The 14607-nt window shown below is 45.1% G+C and overlaps 1 protein-coding gene across 4 annotated transcripts in view; it reads right to left on the reverse strand.

Annotated features, from left to right (window-relative positions):
• Positions 1–5435: 5435 nt before the first annotated feature.
• Positions 5436–14607, reverse strand: part of PIK3CG (phosphatidylinositol-4,5-bisphosphate 3-kinase catalytic subunit gamma) — a 35378-nt gene continuing 26206 nt past the window's right edge. For all 4 annotated transcript variants that reach the window (XR_016230949.1, XM_008258341.5, XM_002712034.6 and 1 more), the window contains one exon: positions 5436–9123. Coding sequence is in view for 3 of the 4 variants with exons in the window: in XM_008258341.5 (XP_008256563.3) it covers positions 8845–9123 (279 nt within the window). In the remaining variant the exon portion in view is untranslated. The remainder of the gene's footprint in view (positions 9124–14607) is intronic.

The following is a 14607-nucleotide window of genomic DNA, read 5'->3' on the forward strand; positions in this document are numbered from 1 at the left end:
CTTTAGGTCCATAATCCAGGGACTAATTTGCATTGATTAGAATAACTCATCAGAGGAAGATGCTGTTTGGAAGATGGCTTAGTATCTGATGCTGACAGAGAATAGAAATGACTTCTGTGAAGTCCTACAGGGAAGACACCACACGTGGAAAATTGTTAAGATTGCTGTCATTTAAAGTATTCCTACAAGTCACTCCAAGGACGACGCCATGGAACCTTTTCTTTGGATTTCCAGAGATTCTGCAGCTTTCTTTGAAGAGGAACACAAATCGCTGTCATTTACTGAGCAATAACTCCAGGCCGGAACAGTGTACTAAGGCTTCACCTTGCTTATTTCATTTAACTTGCACAGCAAATCTGTAAGTAGCTGCTACTGACTTCTCCCATTTCACAGAGAGAGCTGAAGCTTAGACAGATTAAATGACTTGTTCAAGTGACAGTTAGCACTTGACTTTGGGGTGACCCGATGACAGAACCACTCAGCCACTCTCCTTACTGCTCCATCTCTTCTAAACTCCTGTAGCATCTCACTCAGGCCCTCAAATGAGTGACCCCCAAGTTGTTGACATAAGGTCCACTCTGTGTCCACTGTCACACATGCTTTACTCTGCATTTCCTGCGAACCCTTGGGCTCCCCAGGCCCTCTTAAATCTCCATGGATTATAGGAGACAAACCCATTTACTTGTTGAAAGCCTGCAGAATGTGTCCAGCCACTTAGGGGAGAGCAGGAGAGGGCTGGGATCTGGCAGTGATTTGTGGTCATGGAGTTCCCTGAGGAACCATCATGGTGATGGCTGATTTGTAGAACAAGTGCTCGGTGCTAGTGCAAAGGAAAGGCACAGAGCAGGAGCGGGGATCCTGGGGACCGATATGGCTTTGGCCACCACACACAGCCCGTGGTTGGGAATGGTAGGGATAATGGTGGGTGGGTCTCTGCCACACAGTGGGGATCCATTGTAACTCTCTCTCTCTTTTTTAAAAGATTTGTTTACTTATTTGAAAGGCAGAGTTACAGAGAAGCGGAGGCAGAGAGAGAGGTCTTCCATCTGCTGGTTCACTCCCCAAATTGTTGCAATGGCCAGAGTTGGGTCAATTGAAAGCCAGGAGCCAGGAGCCAGGAGCTTCTTCTGGGTCTCCCACGCCAGTGCAGGGGCCCAAGGATTTGGGCCATCTTCTGCTGCTTTCCCAGGCCATAGCAGAGAGCTGGATCAGAAGTGGAGTAGCTGGGACTTGAACCGGTGTCCATATGGGAAGCCGGCACTGCAGGCAGTGGCTTTACCTGCTACACCACAGTGCCGGCCACCTTTGTAACTCTTAAATATAACCAGAAGATTCTCAGATGACCATCCATCTACTCTGAGCGGCAGAGAAGTGCTGCCGGGATGCAGCCACTGCACTGTGTTCCTTAGGCTGTCCCCGTCTCCCATTACATTTTCCAAGGCAGACTGAGTGCATGATTGGCCCAGACCCAGGGCCCAGCCCTTCGAAGAGAAAGCAGCAGTCAGTGGGATGTACATTCATGAGAAGGGAAAATGAGGCTCTTTGTACCTGCAAGGGGGACCTCTGTTGTGAGCTGGAGAGCTCAGCATGACCATGCAGGCTGCGTGAGGTTTGCAGAGCTGAGGTGCGCTGTGCCAGGCAAAGCAGCCCCTACGGACTGAATAGGCAGTGCCCTCAGAGGCCCTTCTGCGACGGCATTGCCGTTTCAGGGGATGCATCAGGCCAGCCTGAGCAGCGTGCAGCACGGGCACAAGTAGGGTCTGATAAAACAAGACACTTCGGGGGGCCAGCGCTGTGGTGTAGTTGGTAAAGCTGCCGCCTGCAGTGCCAGCATCCTACATGGGCACCGGTTCTAGTCCTGGCTGCTCCACTTCTGATCCGGCTCTTTGCTGTGGCCTGGGAAAACAGTGGAAGATGGCCCAAGTCCTTGGGCCCCTGCACCCGCGTGGGAGACTGGGAAGAAGCTCCTGGTTTCAGATCAGCCTAGCTCTGGCCGTTGTGGCCATCTGGGGAGTGAACCAGTGGATGGAAGACCTCTCTCTCTCTGCCTCTGCCTCTGCCTCTCTGTAACTCTGCCTTTCAAATAAATAAATAAATAAATACATATTAAAAAAAATAAACTTCTGTTCTGTCATTTCCATGCCAAGAAGTCCCCACAGGAGCTGTGATGTCCCTGCTTGATAATTACTGACTTGACACATTTTATTTTTTCTGAGAAACAATTTTTTTCTGAGCTTTTAATGGAGGCATGATGTTGAGATAAAGGGTGCAATTACCAGGTGTAGTGTATTTTTTCTAAAATAAATTTGCTCCTTTGTTACGAAATTTTAATAGTGGAATAGCAAGTTTCCCCAAAACCCCAAGAGAAAAAAATAAAATGCAAAGTAAAACAAAACAAAAGCAAGTGACTATTAACACTACAGTGGCCGGCGCTGCGGCTCAATAGGCTACTCCTCTGCCTGCAGCACCGGCACCCCAGGTTCTAGTCCCGGTCGGGGCGCCGGATTCTGTCCCGGTTGCCCCTCTTCCAGGCCAGCCCTCTGCTATGGCCCAGGAGTGCAGTGGAGGATGGCCCAAGCGCTTGGGCCCTGCACCCCATGGGAGACCAGGAGAAGCACCTGGCTCCTGCCATCGGATCAGCGCGGTGCGCCGGCCGCAGTGCGCCGGCCGCGGCGGCCATTGGAGGGTGAACCAACGGCAAAGGAAGACCTTTCTCTCTGTGTCTCTCTCACTGTCCACTCTGCCTGTCTAAAAAAAAAAAAACAAAAAAACAAACAAAAAAAAAACACTACAGTGTGAACGTATGCTCCCAGTCTTTTAGCACACATACACGCCTCACTTTTGACTTGAAGAGGATCACACTGTAATACCATCCTTGGACTACTATGTTTCACTCCCCCAATATGTCTAGATCTATAAGGCTGTCAATATGTTTGATCTATCTTATCATTTTCAGGGCTTCACTGTAGTCCACTATATGAGTGTGACTTAATTAATGGATCCCCTGTTGAGGACTGGTTTAGGCTGTTTTCGGTTATTACCGTATTTGGTTATTTTAAATTCTGGTAACTATTTTCTGACCATAAATCTTTGCACACTTACACAAAAATTTCTGGAGGATAAATTCTTGGGTGTGGATTTCATGCATCATAGAACAGGTACCTTAATTTTGACAAATGTCAGGGCCAGCGAAAGGCACAGCGGGTTAAAGCCCTGGCCTGAAGTGTCGGCATCCCATATGGGCGCCTGTTCTAGTCGCAGCTGTTCCACTTCCGATCCAGCGCTCTGCTATGGCCTGGAAAGCAGTAGAAGATGGTCCAAGTCCTTGGGCTGCTGCACCCATGTGGGAGACCCAGAAGAAGCTCCTGGCTCCTGGCTTCCGATTGGCACAGCTCTAGCTATTGCGGCCATCTGGGGAGTGAACCAGCAGATGGAAGATCTCTCTTTCTATCTCTACCTCTCTCTGTAACTCTTTCAAATAAATAAAATAAATCTTAAAAAAAAAATTTGACAAATGTCAAAATGCCATGCAGAAATCCATCAGCTCACACTTTGAACATGTGGTAGAGTGCCCTGTTCTCAAGTTAGCACCATCTCTGGGCATTACAATCTTTGCAAAACTGATGTGGAAAAAGAACTTATTTTAATTTTCATTTATTTAATAGTGACTTGGAGTCTGCTGTCATACCCACGTGGGCCACATGTATGTCTTTCTTAGTGTATTCAGTATTTCCTGATAAGGTACTTATCTCTTATTGAGATAAGTTAAAGACTTTATATATAAAAAATATTAGCACTTCGTCACATATCTTGCACGCAATTAAATCTCTTCAATAATAGCAGCATATATTAAAAATCTTTTAAAAAATTTTATTTATTTAAAAGAATTAGAGAGAGAGGCAGAGACAGAGAAAATTCTTCCATCCTCTGGTTCACTCCCCAAACTGTTGCAATGGTTGGAGTTGAGCTGATCCGAAGCCAGGAGCTTCTTCCAGGTCCCCTCGTGGGTGCAGGAGCCCAAGCAGTTGGGCCATCCTCTGCTGCTTTCCCAAGTATGTTAGCAGGGAGCTGGATTGGAAGTGGAGCAGCTAGGACTCAAACCAGTGCCCATATGGGATGCCGGTGCTACAGGCTGGGGCTTTACCCCACCAAGTCACAGCGCTGGCCCTTTAAACAGCTTTCTTACATAAACTCGGTGACCTCTCACCATCTCTACCCCGCAACCCCCCTGGCCCCCCACTCCAGTAAACTTTTGGTTCTTGACACTGACTAGTTCCCTAGGGATGCCACAACAAAGCCCTATGAACTGGGTGGTTCAGAACAAAACAAATGTTGCTCTTTCACTGTTCTGGAGGCCAGAAGTTAAAGCTAGCATTTTGGCAGGGCTATGCTTCCTTTAGAGACTTCTAGGGGAGGATCTTGCCCCGCCTCTTCTAGCTTCTGGGAGTCCCAGGTGCTCCTGGGCTTGTGGGGGCAGCAGCCACTCTCCTCTCCTTCCCACGAAGTGTCGTTTCTCTTCTTTTTATTAATTTATTTTATTTTATTTTATTTGAAAGACAGAGTTACAGAGAGAGGTAGAGACAGAGAGAGAGGTCTTCCATCCGTTGGTTCACTCCTCAGATGGCCACAACGGGCTGGAGCTACGTCAATCCAAAGCCAGGAGCTTCTTCCGGGTCTCCCACGCAGGTGCAGGGGCCCAAGGACTTGGCCCATCTTCCACTGCTTTCCTAGGCCACAGCACAGAGCTGGATCAGAAGAGGAGCAGTTGGGACTAGAACTGGCGCCCATATGAGATGCTGGCACATCAGGCCAGGGCGTTAACCCACTGCGCCACAGCGGCGGCTCCCATCACTTCTCTTCTTATAAGGACACCATTCATACTGCTGTAGAGCCTAAGCACCTCATCTTAGCCTGACTGCATCTGTAGAATGTATTTCCAAATAGAGGTTACATTCACAGATGTTGGGATTGACATCCACACAATTCAACTGCCAACAAACACCCACCCGTGATGAAATTCTGCCATCCCCAGTACAGTATAAACACTTAAGGGCTAGAATTGGGTCAGTCTTATTTCAAATTCTAAGCCCCAGTACTTAGCACAGTGTCTGAGAGGTAGTAGGTATTCAATAATAACTTCCTAAAAGAAAGAATTTAAGGTTCATGAATATCTGGTCTTTCAGGCACCAAATGAACACGATGCCTGAGTGTGCATTTTAATTTGCTTGGAGAAATCTGTAATGGAAATGCTTGCGAGGAGGGATGCCTGAATTGTCCCTAAGAGAGGGTCTCAGCTTTCTGCAGGGGTAGTGTTTAATGTCTTCAGGCATCTCTCCTACCATGTCTTTGAGAATCTGAAAACAAACACAGAGACTAGGTGCAAATTTATTTACTAGAATTATTAGGTCAGATGAAACAGAAAATAAGCCACTAGAACGTGTGCAAATCCAAATTTATTTTTATTTTCTTCAGGTTGCTAAATATAATTGTAAATTTATTGCATAATCACAGAAAACACAGCCTAGCATATGAAATAAAGATCAGATTTGTCCCAGACATTTTCTAAATTACTTTTAGATTTCCAAAAATAATTAATTTGCATGAATGCAGGACACACAACCTCCAAATGATGCCACTGCAAAATTTCCATCCAGCCTTTTCAAAGCAGAATAGTTCACCTCCTGAAAAAGACGGATTTACTGAAGTGTATTTATTAAGAAGCCAGTGTTCTCTCTGGGAGTTGATGTCATTTTTATCTATAACGTTTCCCCCCTTCCTTTCCTCCAGGTAACACTCATGCAGCCACACAGGGCCAGACTTGGGCTGTCTGCTTTCCTTTACTTCCAGTGGCCATAGTTTCAACCTGAGAGCAGTGGCCACTCTCCTACGTCCTGATGCACAGCCGTTGAGATGAGCTACTCTAATTCGAACAGAAGCAACTTTGGGGCCTGGTGCTTTATCTTCACTCACTCAGTCATGGTTTATGTGCCCAGAACCAAGAGCCAAAGCCATTATTTAGATCCACATGCTGCTGGTTTTTTGTGACCTGCGCAGTCACACGAGGTTCCCCCGCCCCCACCTTGCTCAAAAGGTTTAATGCTCTGCTGTGGCCATCTTGGGTTTCTTGATGATCTTTGAAAGGCCAGTCCCCATTTGTCCTTTTGCACTGGGCTCTGACAGTTAGGCAGCCAAATCCCAGATGGAGGTACAATCAGTTTTCAACTGATTCATCCGACTTGGTGAACTGTTTTTCCTTTGGTGTGCAGACAGGTGCAGGATGACCTTAGCTCTGGAGAGTTTTAAAAGGCATAGGGGTTTCTGGTCATGTATCCACTGGGAACAGTGAAGGAAGTACATAAAGGTGCCTTTTGTTTATGTGCAATCAAGTCTATAAAGTTAAAATTCTACTGTCATTTGGAATATTGGAAGAACCAAGTCCAGTGTGATATGAGTATGTATAAAATCAGCATCAGGAGAGAACTGAAAGACCTGGTCCATTGGAAGAGCAAATATGTATGCACATGTGCCAATAAGCTAAGCATCACACTTCTCTACAGTTCCTTTATTGTTGAGTTTTTCGGCAGTTCAGATACAAAGCAGAATGCGTACAAGAGCTGAGCCTGGCTATTCGTCATAAGAATAGCCAAAGCATCTTCTTTGGAACTAGAAAGCACCATTCTTCTCGCTTTCCTTCAAAACAATGGTGGGAGATGGTTTAGAAGTGCCAAAATGTCTATCTTCCACTTACACAGAGGAAGAAAAATTTCATTACAGGGCATGGCCCTCTGTACGGGGACAGACCAGGATTTTAGAAAGATGAGTTGTCAAAGCAGGGGAATGAATGCCTTCTGGATGCCTGCGAGTCGGGGAAAGGCTCCATAGGCAAGGAGGGAGAGTTAATTTGCACCTGCAAAGGCATTGGGGTTTCTAACCCTGGATGTGTTTAGAATGATCTAGAGCACACAGAAAAATATGGATGCCTGGGCCTCATCCCATTAAATTAAATTAGAACCTGGGAGTGCAAGGGGGCAAGTGTGTGTGTGTGTGTGTGTGTGTGTGTGTGTTTGTGTAATTTTTTAAAAAAGATTTACTAATTTAAAGGCAGAATTAGAGAAGGAAAGATATAAAAAGACAGAGATCTTCCATAAGCTGGTTCATTCCTGAAATGGCCACAATGGCTGGGGATGGGCCAAGCAAAAGCCAGGGGTGAGGAACTTCTTCCAGGTCTCCCACATGGGTGCAAGGGCCCAAGCACTTGGGCCATCCTCTGCTGCTTTCACAGGCCATTAGCAGGGAGCTGGATCAGAGTGGAGCAGCAGGGACTCAAACCAGTGCCCATATGGGATGCCAGGTGTCACAGGCGGCAGTTTAATCCACTGTGCCACAGTGCTGGACTGGCAAGGGTATTTTAAAGAAGCATCCCTGGGGTCTCTTCTTTTCAGCCTGAGTTAAGAACCAGTGTGCACCTGCAGATACAGAATGAAAGATTTGGGCTGTCCCCAAGTTCAACAGGTATCTATTTAAAAAACTTAAGAATCTAATATATATTTGTATCTGGTTTCACTTAGATCCCATTAGCAGAGGGGTTTCTATGTAATGTATTTGCTGTAGGCAATCTAAAAATATTGCATAAATAATTTTATGATCTTTAAACAACACTCCCAATAAATAGCAAGATATTTAAGAGTTGAGACTATTTTTAAAGCAGTCATTTCAATTTTTAGGCAATCTAAAGGATGTGTCAAAGTTTAAAAGCCCTTAACATGGAGAAATGAAGAGGACAAGTAGTGTTCTTTCTAACCTGGAATACTTCTTGGTTACCAAGTATCTTCTGTTAAAAAAGAAAGAACCACTCAGGCCAAAACTTAAAATTAAGGCCTAATTCATATTTCCCCGAATGCACCTTTAATAAGATACTTAAAAACCCACTAAATAGCTTTACAAGTACCAAAAATTGTAGCAATCCTAGAGTAGAAATGCTCTTCCAGACTCACTAGAGTTTGTGGGGCACAGCCATCCTTGAGGATTTCCAAGTCTGGGAAGGGGGGTGACTGCAGAGGAAGGGGACAGGGAACAAGAGAGAGAGCGAAAGAGAGCGAGGGGTGGGGCGATGCACTGGCCTCAAAGAGTCCCTTCAGTTAAGTCTGTGCCGGGGAAGGCCACACTCCCTGTGCTGTGGGCAGCGGGGAGACAGAAGGCCCCCATCTCTGCATCCCATGTTCACAACCCTGGAACTGGAGCAGCAGGGCCGAGGTTCAGACTGTCCCTTACGTGTCTGTGTGCCCCAGCTGCACACTGCAGAGCAGTCTGAGAGTGGAAGCCACTGAGAAGGCCTCCTGGGCCTGGCTCCCAGCACGTCACTAACATCTGCAGTCACCATGGCGATGTTGAGAAGCATTGTTTGAGGCATGAGACAAAGGCTACCGTTATGGCCTCTGCCTCTGGACAGAGCCTGCAGAACACAGGATGACCAAACTGAGAGGAAACCCAGATGAAAACAGGTATTATCAGGCATTCTAAGGAATTTCCAGAAGCGACAGCCGAACTATCAAGCACACTGAGGAAGTCATCAGTCTGCTCTGTCTTAGAGCGTTCTCCAACAACACTGAGATGGATGGGAAAAAACCAACCAGCAGGTAAACTCGGCAAGGAGGATGTCAACCAACCAAAAGTCAGTGCCAACCTTCTTCCCTCCAGTGAAGAGTTCAGCAAGGAAAAGAATAATATTTCTGCAGTGTGTCAGCTTTCACAGTGGCCCATTGCATTTTAAATCCAAACTGGACGACTGACAAGCCGATTGAAAGCTGTAGACCATTCCTGTGTTTCTGATTCTGGCCTAAATTATCAGGCTGAATGCTTCTCTCCTTGTTTGATGCCCAAAACAAGATGCAGGAACCAGTTAAACTGCACGGTCCACCCTTTGTCTCTGCAAACTTCAATCTGATCAAGAAAATACTTCTTGGCGTCCTCCTCACTCTTGCCCACCGTTAAGGCGTCCCGGATGTACTCGATGTCTTCTTTGCTTGTTAGCTGGGGCATCCCTGTCATCAGCATCATGGAGAAGAGGACGATCAGCAGGTTTGTGTGATGGCGAAGGGCGAGGTAGGCCTTGACACAGACGTCCTGCGGGAGAGAGGAGAGGACACCGTCACTGCTGCTGTGAGCCCAAGCAGGCTGGAGACCAGGGCTGCACTCACCACCTGTCCAGGAGAACAGAACACCACAATGCGCAAGTGTGTGTCGCAGATGCAGAGCCTGATGACAATGCTGTAGTGTGCCTGTGTCAGGGTACACTCAGACAAAACTAATGGATACGGATACGTTTCACCTTGTTTCTTACTCTGCCATGTCACTGTCTTTCCTTGGAGACTGAGGTGGAAATTTTTATAGTCTCTAAAGAGACACTTTTTTGAACATCATAATGGAATCAATAAACTTTAAGCAAAAAAGAAAAATGTTGCCAAGACCTTATAAAATCTAAAGAAATAATGGAAATGTGTTTGAGATTTGGTTACATTTAAAAAATATTTATTTATTCATTTGAAAGGCAGAGTAATAGGGACACGGTCTCACACACACACACACACACACAGATTATATCCACTGGTTCACTCCCTAAGTGCCTGCAATATTTAGGCCAGGATACAGGAACTCCATCTGGCCTCCCATGTGGGTGCGGGGTCCAAGCACTTGGGCATCCCCTGCTGCCTACCAGGCATATCAGCAGGGAGCTGGATCAGAAGTGCAGAGTGGCAGGGCTCAACCAGGCACTCCAATATGGCATGCAGGTGTCTCAAGTGGTGGCTTACACTATGGCACCACAACACCTATCCCAAGATTTGGTTATTTTTTTTTTTTATTTTACATTTAGTTCTACTCTAAGAAAACAGTCAAAAATTAGTTTTTCACTGTCTGATTCTTAAAACTGTCACATGAACTTCAGGATTCTAATACAAATTTTGAACAGTGGGTGAGAGAGGGCTTTAACAAATGCTATGCCAGGGGCTGGCATTCGGCCCAGCGGTTGAGATACCTGTGTCCCACATCAGAGTGCCAGGGTTCGATTCCCAGCTCTGGCTCCTGACCACAGGTTCTTGCTAAGGCAGATCCTGAGGGACAGCAGTTGATGGCTCAAGTAACTGGGTTTCTGCCACCCATGTGAGAGACCTGGATTGGGTTTTCAGTTCCTGGCTTTGGCCGTGTGCCATCAATGCCATTGCAGACCTTTGGGGAGTGAAGTACAGATGGGAGATCTGTCGGTGGGTCTGTCTGTCTCTCTCTCAAAACAAAACAAAAACACAAAGAATGCCATGGCTAATGCTTCCCAAAACACTGCAGCAGGTGGTATAGTTGTTAGGTCCATGCATTGAATAATAGATATGTTTGCCATTTAAATTATTCCAAACACAGAAAAAGATGCAAGTTTTATAACACAAGAACAGCCTAGCTTTAATAATATCACTTGACACAGATAGCACATTAAATAAAATTAAAAGTTAATGACTATAGGCATAAGTATTTCCAATAAAATATTGAATAAAATATTTTAAAAAATACCATAGCCAAATAGAGCATATTCTAAAACTGCAAGATTAGCTCATCCTAAGGTACTGGATTAATAACGATTTTTGATTTAAAAAAATGTAACTTAATGTCACTAAAATGTTACAATGTGAAGAAATTATTTGACATTATGAAAATAATTCTAAATAACGACAGAAAAAGAAATGAAGTCTAAAATCAGAAAAGTGAAAGTAAGATTATTAGTATTTACAAATGATGTAACTGTCTTATTGGAACACTGAAGGGAAGACAAATGCAAATAATTTTTTGTTTGTTTGTTTTTTGACAGGCAGAGACAGTGAGAGAGAGAGACAGAGAGAAAGGTCTTCCTTCTGTTGGTTCACCCCCCAAATGCCTGCCATGGCTGGCATGCTGTGCTGATCCAAAGCCAGGTGCCTCCTCCTGGTCTCCCAAGTGGGTGCAGGGCCCAAGGACTTGGGTCATCCTCCACTGACTTCCTGGGCCACAGCAGAGAGCTGGACTGGAAGAGGAGCAGCCTGGACAGAATCTGGCGCCCCAACCGGAACTAGAACCTGGAGTACCAGCACCGCAGGCAGAAGATTAGCCTAGTGAGCCGCGGTGCCCACCAAATGTAAATAATTTTGTAACTAGTCTTTAATAAAGTTTCTATAAAGTTTCTATAAAGTTTAATCCATAGACAGGCGTCACCAGGAGGAAAGCATACTCACAAAACAGATGCTGTGAATAATGGCAACTACAACAGGATACTTACAATAATAAACATGCACATAAAACAAGGTGATCCGACGTTTTTAAAATGCAAAACTTGGGGCCAGCACTGTGGCACAGAGGGTTAACGCCCTGGCCTGAAGCGCCGGCATCCCATATGGGCGCCGGTTCTAGTCCTGGCTGCTCCTCTTCTGATCCAGCTCTCTGCTGTGGCCTGGGAAAGCAGAAGAAGATGGCCCAAGTCCCTGGGCGACTGCACCCATGTGGGAGACATGGAAGAAGCACATGGCTCCTGGCTTTGGATCAGCACAACTCTGGCTGTTGCGGCCATCTGGGGAGTGAACCAGCGGATGAAAAACCTCTCTGTCTCTACCTCTCTCTGTAACTCTGTCTTTGAAATAAATAAATCTTTAAAAAAAAAATGTAAAACTTTACTGAGTCACATGAAAGAAAACTAAAGGGGAACATTTGGTGTAGTGGTTAAGGTACCACTTGTCATGCTTGCATCTCCTTATCCGAGTGCTGAGTTTGAGTCCTGGCTGCACTCCTGATTCCAGCTTCCTGCTAATGCACACCTGGAAGGCAGCTGTGATGGCTTAAAGTAGCTGGCTCCCTGCCGTCCATGCGGATCCCCAGATCCAGTCCCTGGCTCCTGGCTCCTGGCTCCTGGCTCCTGGCTCCTGGCTCCTGGCTCCTGGCTCTGGTCTGGCTCAGCTCTAATTGTGGGGGGCATTTGAAGAGGGAACCAGCAGATGGGAGACAGTGCTTTCTCTTCCCTTCTCCCCCATCTCTTTCAAATAAATAAAATTATTAATTACAAATAAAAAGAAAACCTTAATAGGTGGAACCACACAGCATGTTCCTCAGTGATAAGACTGCATTTATAGAGATGTACATGTGAATCAGTCTCAGATTCTTTATAAACATGAAATTCAAACAAACGTCTTCACTGGATGCTTAGGCTCATGTATGGTTTTAAGTTCATCTGGAATAGTTAGGCACTGAGAGGACATTTTGAAGAAGCATAGTAATGAAAACCAGGAGCTTGCCACAGTGATATGAAAACATTTTATACTACAGTATTAAACACAGTGTGAAACAGAATCTATTCTTTTCCCAAAAAGCCAAAAAAATGGTGTGGAACAGAACAAAATGTTCTCAGACATAAAAATATATACGATATATATTAAAGATGACTTCTCCAAATGGTGGGGGGAAACATCTATTATTTGAGAAATGTGGCTAGAACAGCTAGTTCATCATTTGGATGAAAAAAAAAAAAGGTACATTTTTGCTCTGTGTGATATGCCAAAATAAGTTCCAGATAAATTAAAGGCTTAAATGTAAGAAGAGCACATAGTTAAATCATCATGGAGTGGGGAAGAACTTTCTGAAGGTGACTTCCAGGAAGGAATCTATAAGGAAAAAAGCAGAGATTACCGAAACGTAAAACTTTGTGGGGGTTAAAAAAAAAAACTGGGCCGGCGCCGCGGCTCACTAGGCTAATCCTCCGCCTAGCGGCGCCGGCACACCGGGTTCTAGTCCCGGTCGGGGTGCCGGATTCTGTCCCGGCTGGCCCTCTTCCAGGCCAGCTCTCTGCTGTGGCCAGGGAGTGCAGTGGAGGATGGCCCAGGTGCTTGGGCCCTGCACCCCATGGGAGACCAGGAAAAGCACCTGGCTCCTGGTTCCTGCCATCGGATCAGCGCGGTGCGCCGGGCGCGGCGGCCATTGGAGGGTAAACCAACGGCAAAGGAAGACCTTTCTCTCTGTCTCTCTCTCTCTCACTGTCCACTCTGCCTGTCTAAAAAAAAAAAAAAAAAAAAAAAAAAAAAAACTGTAAAAAATTCTTAAAAGAGAGTAATGATAAAAGAAAACATTTTGGACATGACAGATCATTCCCCGACCTCCTGCCCCCAATATTCTTACTAATCAGTAAGAGAGAGAGAGAAAGAGTTCACTGGAAACACAGGCCAAACATATAAATGAGAAGACACACCTTAAGGCATAAAATAGATAATAAACCTATAAAATATGCAACTTCATTGGTGCTCAAATAAATCTAACTTAAAATGAGATGGAAATACCTAGAAATTCGAAGGCATTTTTGAAGGCAACAGCCAGTGTTCACCTCTTGCAGGCTGACAGCTGATGGCAGTAGGTATACCATTGTGAGTGGATAAACTGGTAACACAAATCAAGAGCCTTAAGATGCTTATCATTGTTATGTAACTTAACTGTGGCCATGGTTACCTAATGCGTTTGTCAAAATTAACAGAACTGTATACCAAAAAAGGGTGAATTTTTCTGTATGTGAAATATGCCTCCATAAACTCAAATTTAAAAATATCTACATCCTTTTACTCAGCAATTTTCAGGCTAGGAATTTACCTTTAAAAAAAAAAAACCTGCATAATTGGGGGCAGATGTTGTGGCACAGCGGGTTAAAGCCACCACTTGGGACATCCAGTATTGAAGTGCCTGGGATCAAGCCCCATCTCTGCTTCTGATCCAGCTTTCTGCTGGAGGCAGCAGGAGATGGGTCAAATACTTGGGTCCCTGTCCCCAGGTGGGGGACCCCAGTGGAGTTCCTGGCTCCTGGCTTCAGCCTGGTCCAGCCCCAGCTATCGTGGGCATTTAGAAAGTAAGCAAGTAGATGCAAGATTCTTTCTACTTTCTCTGTCATTCTGCTTTTAAATAAATCAATAGATAAACTTAAAAAAAAAAAAAACCTGTAATTTTGCAGTGATTTATCTACAAGGCTGTTCATTAGAATGTCTTTAAAATTCTGGAAATTCAGATTCCTACTATTACCATAGTAGGGTATTGATTAGAACACAGGCTTATGCAAAGATCCTATGATTTTATGTTCTTCAACTCCTAGAATGATATTGTGGAAGAATGTTTAATAAGCATGTCAAAGTATTTGCATTAAGAAGCAAGTATAAGGCAATGCACATAGTATCAATCCTGTTTTTGGTAAATTAATACAAAAATACTTATATAGAAAAAAAGAGTACAAGTTTACAGGCCAAACTGCTTCGACTTTTCTTTTTGCATTTAGATGACCTGGTCTATATCACTCTGTATGTAAAAGCTGCACTGTGTATGCCTCACCCCTTCCATGGTGCATTCCAGCATCACCTGAGATGAAATCTATTCATATAAAATGCTTGGCGTGGAGGCCAGCACGTAGCAAGGGCTCAGTAAATGTCAGTCTTCTCCCTTCTCTCCCTTGTCCCCTGGAAGCGGCCCTAATGCATTAATGCTCTTGCATTCTTAATGCCTCTGCTGAGGCCGGAAATCATTTTCTTGTGCTCATCTAGGAGACCCACCGAGGGCTCTCGCCTTCTTGGT

Source organism: Oryctolagus cuniculus, chromosome 3 (genome assembly GCF_051225735.1).
Source record: "Oryctolagus cuniculus isolate XC-2025 breed Fujian yellow rabbit chromosome 3, ASM5122573v1, whole genome shotgun sequence".
Classification (NCBI taxonomy): Eukaryota; Metazoa; Chordata; class Mammalia; order Lagomorpha; family Leporidae; genus Oryctolagus; species Oryctolagus cuniculus.